Source organism: Phocoena phocoena, chromosome 5 (genome assembly GCF_963924675.1).
Source record: "Phocoena phocoena chromosome 5, mPhoPho1.1, whole genome shotgun sequence".
Lineage (NCBI taxonomy): Eukaryota > Metazoa > Chordata > Mammalia > Artiodactyla > Phocoenidae > Phocoena > Phocoena phocoena.
The window spans coordinates 119,275,879-119,294,185 of NC_089223.1; the positions used below are offsets into that span (position 1 = coordinate 119,275,879).

The window sequence follows — 18,307 nt, forward strand, 5'->3', positions numbered from 1 at the left end:
TCAATAGCTATTGTGGACCACGAAATTGCTTAAGGGTATTCATGAACAATTAAGAAATATTTTCAAAACATGTTGGCCTTTGCCACAAACGTTACAGGAAATGCCGTTTTGCAATCATCACAGGATTTCAAGGACTTTTTCCATTAGAAATGATTTATAAAACTATTTTCTATCTTTACTTATCTTTGTCTCACAATGTTTTAGGATTCGAGGGTATTTTATACCTCTATAGATGTTGTTCTTAGTTTTCTTAGCTACTTCCTATTCAGATCCATGTGTAACTAAGACTGCATTTAAAAAGAGACATTCTTCCGTAGGTCAACACAATCAGAATGATTATACCTGCTTCTGACCTCAAGGTGGTTTAGCCCAGTGCCAGAAGTGACATCAATTTCCAGGTGACAAGTATGTTGGGTCCTGCAATTGAGATTTCCCTCTTTTAGGAAGACTTTCAAGGGACTGGACTTATTCTGGATCAGCACAGACTAAATATTAGGCATCTTTGATTTGGAGAATGCTGTGAGCCAACCCTACTTAGTGTGTCCTGGGCTCTGTGAAGCAGAGGTTTGGTGAGACTGGATTCTAGACCAGTGGTTCTCACCACTGGAGCACATCAGAATCACCCTGGGACGTTGCTAAACATAGGGCACCCTGAACACTGATCAGAATTTCTGAAAGGGAGCCATAGCACCTCTACCTTCTTTTTAATAGATTACTTTTTAAAGCAGTTCTAGGTTCACAGAAAAATTGAGTGGAGAGTATAGAGATTTCCCGCATACCTATTGCCCCAACAAATGGGTAGCCTTCCCCATTACTGGCATCCCCCATCAGAGTGGTATATTTGTTAATAGATGAGCCTACAGTGACACATCATTATCACCCAAATCCACAGTTTACATTAGGGTTCCCTCTTGCTGTTGTACATTCTATGGATTTAGACGAATGTGTAATGACATGTATCTATCATTTGTAGTGTCATGGAGAATAGTTTCACTGTCTTAAAAATCCTCTGTGCTCCACCAATTTATCCCACCTCTATTTTTAATAAATATCGCTGATTATCATGAGTTACACTAAAGTTCAAGGTTCTTCCGTTCCATACCATGCTTCGGAATATGAATTTTAGGTCCTCAAAAAGTCTTTTTTCTGTTTGTGATATAGACCAAAAAAAAAAAAAGATCTGTGACCAACAAATATTTGTATGACCCTACTTTCTGGGAATCTAGATTAAGAGTAATCAGATAGCATGCATTTTTTTCCATATATAATTTTCTCTGGAAAAAAATTATGAAATATTTTGACCCTTGATTTTCTTATAAATGAGTTATTTTAAATTTTTATTTATTTATTTTTTGCGGTACGCAGGCCTCTCACTGTTGTGGCCTCTCCCGTAGCGGAGCACAGGCTCCGGACGCGCAGGCTCAGCGGCCATGGCTCACGGGCCCAGCCGCTCCGCGTCATGTGGGATCCTCCCGGACCGGGGCACGAACCCGTGTCCCCTGCATCACCAGGCGGACTCTCAACCACTGCGCCACCAGGGAAGCCCTGAGTTATTTTTAAATAACTTTATAAAAATCATTTATAAAATGATTTAGTAGAGATATTAAATCTGCAAGACAGAGAAAGCACAGCAATAGGTATGGCTTATAAGTCATAAATGTATCACTAGGGATTTCTCTGAGGATTAATCAACATTTTACCACCATTCATATGTCTTAGGTGTGCATTAAAATGAAAGAAAATCAATTAAATACAAAGTTTTGGGGAAACTTTTCACTTGTGTTTGCTGTGCTTCCCAGTTGCTAATAAAGGCATAGAAAGAATTTTAGTCACTGGTCCTTCTAAGGGCTCATTTAAAGAACATTTATTCCCTATAAAATGTAATCTGTGTTCAAAGTATTTGGACCTTGATTTCTCATTTACCCTAATACCCAGACCAACTTCTAAAAGATCCAAGTTCTGAGACTGCTAAATTAAATACCTAAATGTACCAAAAAGTCTCAGAGTCCTATTATATCTTAGTTATCTCTAAAAAAATCTTTAAGAAAGCACTTTCATTCATTCATTCAAGTAGTAAGTATCTGTTGCAGTAACCAGTAACAGAACAATGACTGTGGTATTAATTACGTATATAGAAGTATTTCACCATAGATACTCTATTGCTATAATAGCTTTTATTTCTAACCACACAAATATAATATTCTTTTTACATTTTACATTAAACCAAATTCCTTGAAATCAAGAGCAAAATATGAAACACATAGAATCGAAAAGCTGACAGGACAAGATTTTATTTCTCACTTTGTAAAAGAAGAAATGTAGCTCAGAGGTGTCAAAGGAAATGTAACCAGTCACCTAGATATTTTTCCTTTGTTGAATAACATTCTTGAAATATATAGAGCAGATCTTAGTTAAAGAAAGTAAACTAGCCATTTCTACTTTTATTAATCATTGCATAACTCGCCATTAGCAATGCTGTCGATGATATATATGGTCAATTCATCCCCTAGAAATGCGGTCTTACCTCTGCATGCTCAGTAGAAGTTTCTGTACCACTCATTCTAGTTGTGCACTGTAGGAAATGTGCCACGGAAGCTGGTTTTTCTGGAGTCTTGGAGAGCAGAAAGAAAAAAGCAAAGAAAATATCTCTGAATGGTGTCTTTTAAAGTCAGAGCAAATATATATATAATTTTTAAAATACCACACAAATAGTTAACTGATGATAGAAAATAATAGCAACAGTTTTTCACTGAAAATGTACAGAAGTGACTCTGTATGTGAATTATACAGAATAAGGTTAAAAGCACAGCAAGTGTGATTATAACTTTTCTTCTCTTCCAGATAGGGATTTCCCAGGATGTCTCAAGCTGCAGGCTGTGACTAACACGCAAGGCAGATAAGCCTTGCTATGGTATGTAAATTGCCATTCTTCCCTTACTGGAAGTTTCTCCCACTGGAGGAAGAAGTTACCACAGAAAGCCTAGGCAAGCCAAGTCTTTCCTCAGTAGACAAGCTGCCGTAACTTCACTGTATTTCCAGATCAATTAGGTAACTGCTGACTTTTTGACAGCCCAGTTCCTTGCTTCCCTAAGGGAAGGATTTTCTGGCAATGCCTTATACATGTCAGCTTAGCTGTGCAGAATTTAATGAGTCATACATAATTCTCATGGAACTAAAAAGAAAATAATTCATTACAAGGTTATCGGGTATTGTTCGTAAAACTAATCTTCTGTATTGGCAGGAAGTTTAAACTTGGTTCTCAAGTTTAAAGTCTCAAGACTGTCTTTTCCATAGGTTGTCCACATTTTCTCCATGATCCCATGGAAGTAAAATCTTTGCACTAACATTTACCTTTAATGAGTTGGCTTGTCGTTTTACAGGGCACTGAGATAATGGAGCATGTGATAAGTAGGGCAATTATACTCCAATAAAGATGTTAAAAAAAAAAAAAGCACGGAAAGCAGATGTTTGGAGCTACACAGATGGGCCGTGATAGAGCAGAAGACCTCATTCTTGACTTGGAGGAGAGGGAACAGAAGAAAAGGCAACAATATAGAAAGGAAAGAATGTGTTGCTGAAAGGAGAAAAGGAAGAATTTAGTCAATCACTTAATTTACGTTTTTCTTTAGACCTCCCCATTTGATATCCACATATACGTAGGATAAATCCTAAAACTCCTGAAATTCAGATTCTTTAAAAGGGAATGAACGGGTGGCTAAGATTTGGCCCTCCTTTTTCTCCTTTAGGTCTTCTACCCGTCTCCAATTCTTGGGCTCCAACCGAACTGAATTCCCTCTGCTTCCTGAACTGACCACGCCCCCTGACATCTGTGGCTGTCTCCACCTGGAGTGTGTGTGTATGTGTGTGTGTGTTTACTTTCTTCTGGTTTCTTGGTCTGTTTGGGGGGTACACTTGAGTGAAATAGAATGATATTTCCTTAAGGCAATATCCAAAAATACAAGTGGGAATGAAATTATTCACAGTTCTAAAGGTAAAACTTATGACTCACATATGATTTGACTTTAGGGACTATGAGCAGGGATTTCCTGGAGACTGACACTTCATTAACAGTAAAATCTACTTATCAGAAAAGAATAAAAAAGACAATAACATAAAAATATATTTTCTCCCTCCCAATCCCTGCTGCAAACACACACACACACACACACACACACACACACACACACACACACACAAAACATAATTATATATGGTTCAAGGTTCCCGTCAGCCTTATTTGTGTATTTGGTAATAATAACCCAGTGGACGTGTTAACACTGACCTAAAGAAATGGTTAGAAAGAACATTTTCTGGCCAGGCACTGTCGTCGTTGGGTCCCCTCTGTATGGGCCTCCTGTCGCACATTCATCATTGTAGCCCGTCATGATGTGAGTGATTCTACTGAATGGAAATCCTGTATCTTTGCATTTTTTATTATAATTTTTTCCCTCTTTTGCTGCTATGGCAGTTTAACAACAAACAGATTTTCTATTAGCTCCAGAGAGCCATGTGGTGATTTATGAATAAACAATAACTCTTCTGGAGTATCCCAAGTTCGGTTTGAGAAAAAGGGAATTTGCATTAGTACTGTCCTAGGAATAAACTGGATATTTTCTGTTACATATGCCCTCTTCACCTCACCTCCATCCCTTTCACATATGCTGTATACTTTAAGAGTCTGGCTTTTAGTCAAGCTTTGTTTCATGAGAAGTCTCACTAGCTGCAATAACTTTCAGAGAAATGGAAATGTCACTCCATGTTTCCAAAGTGATTTTGAAGAGTCCTCATTTCTCAAGTGACTAAAATAATCTCTAGAGGAAAATAACTAACAGAGGGAGATATGGTGAAGTAAAGGACCAAGGAACTACCGGTCAGTGGTCTGTAACTATCATTCCGGTTGATGATAATTCTCTCAAAATTAGTTCAAGAGAGATCATCACATTTCTACACATGCTTGGAGGGGTTCTTTGGCAGGCTTTTTCTTTAATATCCATTTAGAATGGGGGTTAAAAAACCTCCTTTGCTTCCTGAATCTATTTGCATAGATTTTTAAGTGAATGTGCTATCTAGGTAGGAGAGAGAGTACGTGGTGGTGACTAAACATCTGACTCTAGAGTCCAGTCATCTGGATTCATATCTCAGCTCTACCTTCACTGCTTGTAAATCTGGGGATGATGCTTAAGGCCCCTAAGTCTCAACTTCCACATTTGTAAACTAGGGATAGTAGAGGTGTCTTCTTCCTGGGGTGCTGTCTGTGATAATACATAGAAGAGCTTAGATGTTAATAATAATATGACCTTAAAGATAGGGATCATCAATCATTTACACATCACTTACTATGCACATGGCACTAAGTGGATTCCAAAGGAAAATAAACAAAAGTAACAAAAGTTCCTACTTCTAATGAAATTTGCATATCTATAAATAAATAAATAAATAAATAAATAAATAAATATATATATATATATATATATATATATATATAGAGAGAGAGAGAGAGAGAGAGAGAGAGAGACATGACTGTAAGAATTCAGAGAGAGCTCATTCAGAGCTTTAATCATTATTACAGGAGTTGGAATATCTGCTGGGCCTTGAAGGCTGGATAGGATTTTCATAGATGGTGAGAACTGAGATATATTATTGTAAGGGGAGCAACTTAAATGAAACAGAGATGGACAAGCCTAAATATGAAGGATTATAGCAAGCTCATTGTAACTAGAGGGGGGCTCATGTGGTCTATCTAAAGTCGATTTAGATCAAATTGTGAAAGGCTTTTAATTTGAGACTAAGAAATTTTAAGTCTATTGCATAGGCCATGGGGCACTTCTAAAGACCCTTGAGGAAAGGAATTATATGATCAAAGTGGCTTTTTAGTAAAAATAAACCTGGATATGCACATTATGTACTAAATGGGTTAGACTGACAACTGCAATACCACTTAATAGATATTATCAAAAGTAATATTCAAAATACTTAACATCTCGTGGTAATCAAAATATTTAATAATCAGCTCACCTGGGGCACTCAGAATGAACCACACCTCTGAACTCCAGACACCTATAGTAATTGCCTACTCACCATACCTGTTTGGTTGCTTAATAGGTACCTCCTTATCCACTTATATAAAAGCTATTTCTTGATCTTCCCTCACAAGACTTGTCTTCCCCATCACAATGACAAACTTCACGCTCTGGACTAAGAACTTTGGAGTCATCCTTGACTCCTCTTTTTCCTCATAGCTTATACCCAATCTAACTGAACATTTTTTAGGCTCTCTATAAACACACACAAAGGGCTTCCCTGGTGGCGCAGTGGTTGAGAGTCCGCCTGCCGATGCAGGGGACACGGGTTCGTGCCCCGGTCCGGGAAGATCCCACATGCCACGGAGCGGCTGGGCCCGTGGGCCATGGCCGCTGAGCCTGCGCGTCCGGAGCCTGTGCTCCACAACGGGAGAGGCCACAACAGTGAGAGGCCCGTGTACCGCAAAAAAAAAAAAAAAAAAAACAAATAAACAAAAAAAAAACATACACAGAAAGGAGAGCAGCATGTTGCCACTAGAGACTTCCCAGTTTAAGGAGAGAGTGACATAAACGTGCAATTTTATAAATTTTCAAAATGGAAACTTTAATGATTACTTCCTGATTTTATTCACATGAAAATTCTTAAGAGAGCATCCAGTAGTAACTGACATCTGTCTCTGTGTCAAATCCTAGTTCCATCCTTTACTAGATATGTGAGCTTGGGCAAGAGGCTTAGCATCTTTGCATTGATCAAGCCACCATCATCTCCTACCTGGATTACTGCAATACTATTGCAATGTTCCTTGGTTCCCCTCTGGCTCCTTTCCCATCTATTCTCAGCCCAGTAGCCACTGTGGGTCTTTAAAATATGTCATTTCATGTCACTCCTCTGCTCAAAACCTTTCAATGGCTTCCCATCTCAGAGTGAAAGCAAAACTCTTTATAGTGGCCCACAGGGTACTAGATACTCTAGCTTGTGCCCTTCTGACCTCTTTCTCAGTATCCTCCTGTTTGTTCACTCTGCTCTATGTCCTGGCCACACTGCTGGTCCATGAACCTCTCGTGTGCACTCCCTGCTCTGTCCGCCCAGAACTATCTTTCTCCTAGATAACCTCATGGCTCATCCCACCCTCCACCCCAAACGGGTAATTGCTTCAATGTCATCTCTTTATTAAGATCTTACCTAACCCCCCTCCATTTAAAATTACTCTCCATCCCAGTGTTTTCCTGCTATATTTTTTCCACAGCACTGTATATCATACCCTATATATTTTTCTTCTTTGTTCTTTGCCTCCCACCATTAGAGCTTAAATTCCATGACAGCAGTTGTTGTCTGCTGTGTTCATTCTGTATTTCTCGAACCTAAAATAGTGCCAATTATGTTAGTGCCTACACAAGTACACACAGTGCTCAGACACACGTAAAGCCTCCTCCTTACCCAAAACTAAATCTGTAATGTTGCTGAGTCATGTATCTTCTCAAGAGGTTGTAGAAGATCTCAAGATCAGAAAAGTCAACTTCTTGGCTTCCAAACTAGTAAATTACCTCTCCTTCATACCCCAAACCTGGGTTTGGACTAGAAGAGCCGCATGAGAGGCGTGTCCCAAATTCCAGAGCCTCAAGGGGGATACAGGCTGTGTCCCTCCAGGTTGGCGCTTTGAAGCACTTCTTCCATGCGGTACATACATGTCTGCTTCCACTGCACACTTTTAGTTTTTAGTGCATTGCAGACACATCACAGGGCAAATTGGGCTTTGCTGACTCTTCTCCAGTCTTTAGGAAACTGCAGAATTTATGAAACTTCCATGTCTAAAGATTTCTCAGCGCTGCCCAAAGTAGTAAACTAGCTGACACAGCCTGACCACCAGCCCCTTTGAAGTCTCCCCTGGTTTTCCAGAGCAGTTAGTTACCTCCTCCTTTGTGATCCAGGGCACTTTGTGAAGCATCAATTCCTGCACTTACTGTAAAACTGTCATTAATTTTATGTACCTTTCTCTCCCAAGGCTGTAAGTTTCTAGAAGGTAGGGTTGATATTTATCATTTCAGCCTTGGGAACTGACATAGTACCTTCAGAGGACAGAGTAGTGACATACACACTGAAAAAAAATAAACCTGTTTATGTATAAATTTTCAGTAGGAAATCATAGTACACTTCTACATCTCAGAACACAGCCCAGAGGAGAATGACCACAGGGATAAGCAAAGTTATATGTTTTGTCTCCAAATCAGAAAGGATCAAGTAGGGGTATCCATTTTTAAAAAGCTGTTCTGTTTAAATGTATTTTCTTTTTATTCATTTTATAGGTAAATATTTCACCCTTTTTTATTTTGGTTACATGATCAATATTGTTTTGTCTCCATACAAAACCTCCTTAAATTTTTTTCTCCTAATCCTAGTTAATATTTAATAAATAAATAATATAAATGATTATACATGTTATGAGGGAATTTTTAAAAGGTATAAATGTGGTCTTTAATAATATCTCCTACATTTGTACCGTACTTTATTATATCTTATAAGTTAATCTCTTGAAGTATTAACTGGTGATTCCCCCAAACACATATGGTTCTTTGTTTCATCTAAGTAATCCTTTCTTTGTTCAGTAAGAGATATCTTTCGTCTCAGGGCTGAGTAAGTTTGTCATTGAATGCAAAGGGAAAAACAGTCCCTGTTCAGCCTTTGAACTTCGAAATAGACTCTTCAAACTCTAGAGACCATCCTGAAAACCAAAGCTTTGAATTTTAAGAGCTAGTATTTCTGAAAGTAATATATTTAAAAATTTTTTTTTAAAGATTAATTCCTTTTGTGAAATTATTTTGAAATGCTTCAAAAAGTAACGTGGATTGATGGATGAAACATGCAGTGGGTAGATGGATAGATATATGATAAACAAGTAGAGTGAAGTTTTAATAGTAAAATCTATGGGTGTACACCATAAAATCCTTTCAACTTGGCTATATATTTGAAATTTTCATAACAAAATGTTTGAGAAAAATCAGAATCAAGCCGTAAAATCTTACACCATAAACAACTGACAGAAAAGAGGGTAGATGAAGAGATGGTATAACCTATTCCTTACCTCTTCCACACTCCCTACCCCATCCCACCCAGAGAAGAGTAAAAAAAGTATATGGCCCTGAGGAAAAATGAGAAAAGAATCAGGGGAAAAGAGCCCTGAATGTTGTGAGTACTCTTGGGGAAACTGAGTCTAACTCTTCTAGGGACTCATCCATCATCTATCGAAATGCCTAGATTGAACACCAAAGAGCAGAGAGAGCTTTGGCCTTACCCCCTGAGGTAAACCTGGGGAAGGGGCAAGTCTTGAGAATTTCTGCATAGCACACATCTGGGACTTCGCAGCATGTCTAGGGAGGGAGGTCCTGAGACAGACCCCTCAAACCCAGAGTGGTGTGGAAGCAGAGTCAGAAATTTCCTGCACTCCTGAGAAGGATGTAACAGTGGTTAGCTAGGGTTTTGTGGATTTAAGAATGCTTTGCTGTAAAATTGAGGAAAATGCAGTATTTATCACATGGATCTGAGGACAGGAGATGAGAAGAGGGCCCTGGAAGCTTCAGTGATTGCCAGTGAAGCAATGAGCCAATGAAAAGAGCATAAGGAACAGATTACAGTGCTAATTGCAGTGTAAGATGATGGATTATTGCAGCCTGGTACCTTCACCCTGAAGTTGCCAGAAAAACATAGGACCTCCAGAAAAATTTGAGTGTTAGATGCACAATAACCTTTTTTGTAAAAGTATGTCCGATACAATATTTTGTTGTTTATCTGAAATTCAAACTTAAGTGGGCATCCTGCATTTTTTTTTTTTTTTTTGCTGTACGCGGGCCTCTCACTGTTGTGGCCTCTCCCGTTGCAGAGCACAGGCTCCGGACGCGCAGGCTCAGCGGCCATGGCTCACGGGCCCAGCTGCTCCACGGCATGTGGGATCTTCCCGGACCAGGGCACGAACCCGTGTCCCCTGCATCGGCAGGCGGACTCTCAACCACTGCGCCACCAGGGAAGCCCCATCCTGTATTTTTATTTGCCACATCTGGCAACTCTACTCCACCTGCATTTTCCCACAAAATCTGCATCACAGACTGTAGGTGCTGCTGTAGGGAGAAGACAGAGGAGAGAATCCCTGCATAAGGCTGCACTGAAAATATAAATTGCCTGAGAAAACGCTGAAGTGGCTGAGATTTCCTGAAGTCAACTGGATTAAATTATCTTCTAAAAGACAGGATAGCGGTCCTAGATTGAAACTAAATTCAGCTTAAAAAACGGAGAAAATTACAATTTTGCACATGTGAGTTCTGTGGTTTGAAAACTTTTATCTGCTTCAATTTGAACTTCATAACAGTCCCATGCAGCTGTCAGGAGAGGCATCTTTGATGTAAAGGATTAAATTGAGGTTCAGAGTTGAGAAGTGACTTGCCCATGGTCATTACATGATGAGTGGGTGGCTGAACCCATACCAGACCCCAGTCCCCCTGGCGTATTCCCCACAAAGAACCTTTTCACCTGTGTGAGGAGATATGAATAACATAGCTAAAGATTATTGGACAAAACATAATTTACTTTGTTTGATACAGGAGCCTGAGCCATTAAGAAATATAATTCAGAAAAGTTTCAAGGGAGTTGAGCTTTCTTGAGGGCTACATATGAACTGGCTTGACCTTCAAGATCATATCCAAACAAACTCTTACCAGTTCCCATCACTACTTGCCTAGAGATTAATTTCTACTGCCAGTAACTGGTGGTCAGAAAAGAGAAATTTAGCCTTCGAAAATTGTAATCCTGCATTTGAAGTTTTTAATGTTCTCTTCTCTGCCAGACTTTAATCCCTGATCACTCGGTATCTTTGCAAATCACTTTATTTTTCTCTTGTACCTAGCTTACATGTGTTGACTTCACTTTCATTCATGTACTCATTCTTATAATAAATATTTATTGATTATGGACTGTGTATTGGACATGAGATAAGTACTAGATGAGCAAAACAGACATGTCTTTCATGTATTTTCTGGTTTTTGAAAATAAAATCTGAAGATTAGAGGGATCATTCCATTGATAATGAAATCCTTTCTGCATCATTTCATAATCACCAAGCGATTAGCCTGGAGACCTCAGGTGAAAGAGACTCCTTTCTTCCTGAGACAATACATCTCAACATATCATAGCTTTAGATATTTTTTTTTTTTTTTTTTGTGGTACGCGGGCCTCTCACTGTTGTGGCCTCTCCCATTGCGGAGCACAGGCTCTGGATGCGCAGGCTCAGCGGCCATGGCTCACGGGCCCAGCTGCTCCGCGGCATGGGGGATCCTCCCGGACTGGGGCACGAACCCGTGTCCCCTGCACACTGCGCCACCAGGGAAGCCCCCTAGATACTATTTTTAAATAGCAAAAATTATAGTTACATATAGTAATTAAGAAGGGGCATGTACATATATAGATGACGTGGGAATAATGGGAGCCTACGGTGATGACTTGTGGAAACACAAGTGATCAAATAGTGTACATTGGGACTGTTTTGTCTGAAAATGAGCCTGACTCAAAGAAAATCTCTCAATATGAGAGCTTGAAAATATTGTAAATATTTACTAGCTGATCTTACTGATTTAAGGAACATTTACTTTAAAAAACTAAATCTTCCTTACTGGAGAAAAAAATAAAAGGAATAAATTATCCCACTTTTTGCTACCTATCCCAGAATCCCATAGGAAAAGATATTTATATACTCTGTGGGCCCAGCCTCACTCCCCTCACAAGTACAAAAGAAGCTAAAAAGAGTCTTAAGATGCATTTCATCTAGATGGTAGACATGAGAACACAATGAGCCTTCTTCAGTGAGAGCTGAAAGTGCCCATTTCGCTAGTATTTTCCCCACGCCCATTAAAGAAATTGTTTCTAACCAAACTAGAAATGGGAAGGCTTACTTGAGAAAAAAGGTTTCTTGAGGCATTAGATTCCAAAACCCATCTTAGGTTTGGAAGCCCTTACGAGAGATCCACATTCTGTCACAAAGCTAAACAGATCAAGAATATAAAGAATACATATTTGCTAAACAACTCTTATGAACGTGTTTATTCGTGGTATCTCCCAAGCCAAGAATTTAGCTTCCTTAATAGTGTCACAAATTTACAAATCTCTGAACCCAGAGGCTGACGTTACTCTTCCTTCTGCATAATAAGAAAGACATATCTAAAGTTTTTTTCAAGTGTAATTGCTGAAGTCATATAAGTCTAGGAGAGGGCAACGATTCCAAAAGTAAGGATAATACTTTTAGCTCCAAAAGTCTGTTTGCTAGAAGCCCTGACACTCCGAATTCATTTTCTTCTCTTTGCAGCCTCTTGGATGCCTTATGTTCGTTTATTCGGTTAAAATTATAAAATGTATTATAATTTCCACCCAGATGTCACCCTTCACTTCAAGACTTGGTGGCTTCCTCCACTAACACCCCCTCGTGTTGGCATGCTGCTCTCCTGGCCACCGAAGCAGCCTGCATTGGAGCTTCCAGGATCACTATGTTCAGAGGCAGATGGAATCGTCTTGCACCTACTGCTCACATCTCCAAAGGACAACCTGCATCTTCCAGTGTTCTCTAAATCCCTCTCTTGTGGAACTTGGGGCAAATCCTCCCAGCGATGGAAGAGAAAACCTTTGAGTAAGAAAGTGTCCTACTCAAAAGTGTCTCTTACTTATTAACCAAGAGGAGCTTGAGCTTATCACCTCACTTCTATCCAATAGACAGCCATCTGTCCAACAATGGATGCCTCTCAAGTGTTAGGGAGAGTTTCTGTCTCCCTTCTTTTATAAGAGTTTTAATTGTGTCTTAGAGTTCGATTTTAGCTTACAGACTTGTGTGTCTGTTTTCCTGTGGTGCCTGGTGTTATACCTTATTATAAAAGAGTTCAAGGGGGACAGACACAGCAAGATCTCCCTATCTGGACATATACCTGATATTCATGCATAGTGGAAGATTTTAAAATCTTTGTAATGAATGGAGGAATAATAGGTCATAGATAAGGCATGGTGATATTTAGGGAAACACAACATGGTCTCTTTATCCACTCATCTGTTTAGTTTTGATTATACTTTTAGAACTATAAGACTAAAAACTACTAGCTGAAGTTAGAGATAAGAGAAAGATACATAGCTCATTTAAATGACTTCACCCAGGTTGCCAACTGTGAGCTTCAAACACCACAAAGTGCAGCAGCTGAGTTGAGACAGGCCTTCTTGTTGCCTAAGAACTTGCTGTTTTTCCAGCCAGCTATTCAAACATTTCCCAGGGAACAGTAAACAGGTCCTCACACAAAAATGCAACGTTTTTTCCTAACAAAGAAAGGATTGAAATACTCCACGATTACCACAACTGAATCAGCTATATGTATACGTATATCCCCTCGCACTTGCGGCTCCCTCCCACCCTCCCTATCCCACTCCTCTAGGTGGTCACAAAGCACCACCGAGCTGATCTCCCTGTGCTATGCAGCTGCTTCCTGCTAGCTATCTATTTTACATTTGGTAGTGTATATATGTCAATGCTATTCTCTCACTTTGTCCCAGCTTGAGACCTCCCAGCTTACCCTTCCCCCTCCCTGTGTCCCCAACTCCATTCTCTATGTCTGCGTCCTGTCCTGCCCCTGGGTTCATCAGTACCGTTTTTTGTTTTTTTTTGATTCCCTATATATGTGTTAGCATATGGTATTTGGCTTTCTCTTTCTGACTTACTTCACTCAGTATGACAGACTCTAGGTCCATCCACCTCACTACAAATAACTCAGTTTCATTTCTTTTTATGGCCGAGTAATATTCCATTGTATATATGTGCCACATCTTCTTTATCCATTCATCTGTCAATGGACACTTAGGTTGCTTCCATGTCCTGGCTATTGTAAATCATGCTGCAATGAACACTGTGGTACATGTATCTTTTTGAAATATGGTTTTCTGAGGGTATATGCCCAGTAGTGGGATTGCTGGGTCGTATGGAAGTTCTATTTTTAGATTTTTAAGGAACCTCCATACGGCTCTCCATAGTGGCTGTATCAATTTACATTCCCACCAGCAGTGCAAGAGTGTTCCCTTTTCTCCACATCCTCTCCAGCATTTATCGTTTGTAGATTTTTTGATGATGGCCATTCTGACTGGAGTAAGGTGATACCTCATTGTAATTTTGATTTGCATTTCTCTAATGATTAGTGATGTTGAGCATCCTTTCATGTGTTTGTTGGCAATCTGTATATCTTCTTTGGAGAAATGTCTATTCCAGTCTTCTGCCCATTTTTAGATTGGGTTCTTTGTTTTTTTGACATAGAGCTGCATGAGCTGCTTGTAAATTTTGGAGATTAATCCTTTGTCAGTTGCTTCCTTTGCAAATATTTTCTCCCATTCTGAGTGTTGTCTTTTCATCTTGTTTATGGTTTCCTTTGCTGTGCAAAAGCTTTTAAGTTTCATTAGGTCCCACTTGTTTATTTTTGTTTTTATTTCCACTTCTCTAGGAGGTGGGTCAAAAAGGATCTTGCTGTGATTTATGTCAAAGAACGTCCTTCCTGTGTTTTCCCCTAGGAGTTTTACAGTGTCTGGCCTTACATTTAGGTCTTTAATCCATTTTGAGTTTATTTTTGTGTATGGTGTTAGGAAGTGTTCTAACTTCATTATTTTCCATGCTGCTGTCCAGTTTTCCTGGCACCACTTATTGAAGAGGCTGTCTCTTCTCCATTGTATATGCTTGCCTCCTTTATCAAAGATAAGGTGACCATATGTATGTGTGTTTATCTCTAGGCTTTTTATCCTGTTCCATAGATCTACATTTCTGTTTTGGTGCCAGTACCATGCTGCCTTGATTACTGTAGCTTTGTAGTATAGTCTGAAGTCAGGGAGCCTGATTCCTCCAGCTCCGTATTTCTTTCTCAAGATTGCTTTGGCTATTCGGGGTCTTTTGTGTTTCCATACAAATTGCGAAATTTTTTGTTCTAGTTCTGTGAAAAATGTCATTGTATTTCTTTTTGTGTGTGTGGTACGTGGGCCTCTCACTGTTGTGGCCTCTCCTGTTACAGAGCACAGGCTCCAGACACGCAGGCTCAGCAGCCATGGCTCACAGGCCCAGCCGCTCATGTGGGATCCCAGCCGGCATGTGGGATCTTCCCGGACCGGGGCACGAACTCGTGTCCCCTGCATCGGCAGGCAGACTCTCAACCACTGCACCACCAGGGAAGCCCTGCCATTGGTTTTTGATAGGGATTGCATTGACTCTGTAGATCGCTTTGGGTAGTATAGTCATTTTCACAATGTTGATTCTTCCAATCCAAGAACATGGTATGTGTCTCCATCCATTTGTATCGTCTTTAATTTCATTCATCAGTGTCTTATAGTTTTCTGCATACAGGTCTTTTGTCTCCTTAGTTAGGTTTATTCCTAGGTATTTTATTCTTTTTGTTGCAATGGTAAATGGGAGTGTTTCCTTAATTTCTCTTTCAGATTTTTCATCATTAGTGTATAGGAATGCAAGAGATTTCTGTGCATTCATTTTGTATGCTGCTACTTTACGAAATTCATTGATTAGCTCTAGTAGTTTTCTGGTAGCATATTTCGAATTCTCTATGTATAGTATCATGTCATCTGTAAATAGTGACAGCTTTACTTCTTCTTTTCCGATTTGGATTCCTTTTATTTCTTTTTCTTCTCTGTGGCTAAAACTTCCAAAACTATGTTGAATAATGGTGGTGAGAGTGGGTAACCTTGTTTTGCTCCTGATCTTATAGGAAATGGTTTCAATTTTTCACCATTGAGAACGATGTTGGCTGTGGGGTTGTCATATATGGACTTTATTATGTTAAGTTCCCTCTATGCCTACTTTCTGCAAGTGTTTATCATAAATGGGTGTTGAATTTTGTCGAAAGCTTTTACTGCAACTATTGAGATGATCATATGGTTTTTCTCCTTCAATTTGTCAAAATGGTGTATCACATTGATAGATTTACATATATTGAAGAATCCTTGCATTCCTGGGGTAAATCCCACTTGATCATGGTGTATGGTCCTTTTACTGTGCAGTTGGATTCTGTTTGCTAGTACTTTGTTGAGGAGTTTTGCATCTATATTTATCAGTGATATTGGCCTGTAGTTTTCTATTTTTGTGACATCTTTGTCTGGTTTGGTATCAGGGTGATGGTGGCCTCACAGAATGAGTTGGGAGTTGTTCCTCCCTCTGCTATATTTTGGAAGAGTTTGAGAAGGATAGGTGTTAGCTTTTCTCTAAATGTTTGATAGAATTCGCCTGTGAAGCCATCTGGTCCTGGGCTTTTGTTTGTTGGAAGATTTTTAATCACAGTTCCAATTTCAGTGATTGTGATTGGTCTGTTTATATTTTCTATTTCTTCCTGGTTCATTCTTGGAAGGTTGTGCTTTTCTAAGAATTTGTCCATTTCTTCCAGGTTGTCCATTTTATTGGCATAGAGTTGCTTGTAGTAATCTCTCATGATCCTCTGTATTGCTGCAGTGTCAGTTGTTACTTCTTTTTCATTTCTAATTCTATTGATTTGAGTCTTCTCCTTTTTTTCTTGATGAGTCTGGCTAATGGTTTATCAATATTTTTTAACTTCTGAACGAACCAGGTTTTAGTTTTATTGATCTTTGCTATTGTTTCCTTTATTTCTTTTTCATTTATTTCTGATCTGATCTTTATGATTTCTTTCCTTCTGCTAACTTTGGGTGTTTTTGGTTCTTCTTTCTCTAATTGCTTTAGGTGTAAGGTTAGGTTGTTTATTTGAAATGTTTCTTGTTTCTTGAAGTAGGATTCTATTGCTGTAAACTTCCCTCTTAGGACTGCTTTTGATGCATCACATAGGTTTGGGTCGCCATGTTTTCATTGTCATTTGTTTCTAGGTATTTTTTGATTTCCTCTTTTATTTCTTCAGTGATCTCTTGGTCATTAAGTAGTGTATTGTTTAGCCTTCATGTATTTGTATTTTTTACAGATTTTTTCCTGTAGTTGATATCTAGTCTCATAGCATTGTGGTTGGAAAAGATACTTGATACGATGTCAATTTTCTTAAATTTATCAAGGCTTGATTTGTGACCCAAGATATGATCTACCCTGGAGAATATTCCATGACCACTTGAGAAGAAAGTGTATTCTGTTGCTTTTGGATGGAATGTCTTATAAATATCAATTAGGTACATCTTGTTTAGTGTGTCATTTAAACCTTGTGTTTCCTTATTTATTTTCATTTTGGATGATCTGTCCATTGGTGTAAATGGAGTGCTAAAGTCCCCTACTATGATTGTGTTATTGTCAATTTCTCCTTTTGTGGCTGTTAGCATTTGCCTTATGTATTGAGGTGCTTCTATATTGGGTGCATAAATAATTACAATTGTTATATCTTCTTCTTGGATGGATCCCTTGATCATTATGTAGTGTCCTTCTTTGTCTCCTATAATAGTCTTTATTTTAAAGTCTATTTTGTCTGATATGAGAATTGCTACTCCAGCTTTCTTTTGATTTCCATTTGCATGGAATATATTTTTCCATCCCCTCACTTTCAGTCTGTATGTGTCCCTAGGTCTGAAGTGGGTCTCTTGTAGATGGTATATATGACTCTTGTTTTTGTGTCCTTTCTATATCTTTGGTTGGAGCATTTAGTCCATTTACATTTAAGGTAATTATCAATAGGTATGCTCCTATTACCATTTTCTTAATTGTTTTGTGTTTTTTTTTGTAGGTCTTTTCCTTCTCTTGTGTTTCCTGCCTGGAGAAGTTCCTTTAGCATTTGTTGTAAAGCTGGTTTGGTGGTTCTGAATTCTCTTAACTTTTGCTTGTCTCTAAAGGTTTTAATTTCTCTGTCTAATCTGAATGAGATCCCTGCTGTGTAGAGTAATCTTGGTTGTAGGTTTTTCCCTTTCATCACTTTAAATATGTCCTGTCACTCCCTTCTGGCTTGCAGAGTTTCTGCTGAAAGATCAGCTGTTAACCTTGTGGGATTTCCCTTGCATGTTAATTGTTGCTTTTCCCTTGCTGCTTTTAATATTTTTTCTTTGTATTTAATTTTTGATAGTTTGATTAATATGTGTCTTGGTGTGTTTCTCCTTGGATTTATCCTGTATGGGACTCTCTGCACTTCCTGGACTTGACTGACTATTTCCTTTCCCATATTAAGGAAGTTTTCAACTATAATCTCTTCAAATATTTTCTCAGACCCTTCCTTTTTCTCTTCTTTTTCTGGGACCCCTATAATTCGAATGTTGGTACGTTTAATGTTGTCCCAGAGGTCTCTGAGACTGTCCT

At 38.9% G+C, this 18,307-nt stretch overlaps 1 protein-coding gene across 1 annotated transcript in view; it reads right to left on the reverse strand.

The window, feature by feature from the left end:
• TNIP3 (TNFAIP3 interacting protein 3) overlaps window positions 1–18,307 on the reverse strand; it is an 88,486-nt gene that overhangs the window by 22,284 nt on the left and 47,895 nt on the right. Inside the window, 1 exon segment of the mRNA XM_065877277.1 lies at window positions 2,525–2,611. Within this exon segment, the coding sequence (XP_065733349.1) occupies window positions 2,525–2,611 (87 nt within the window).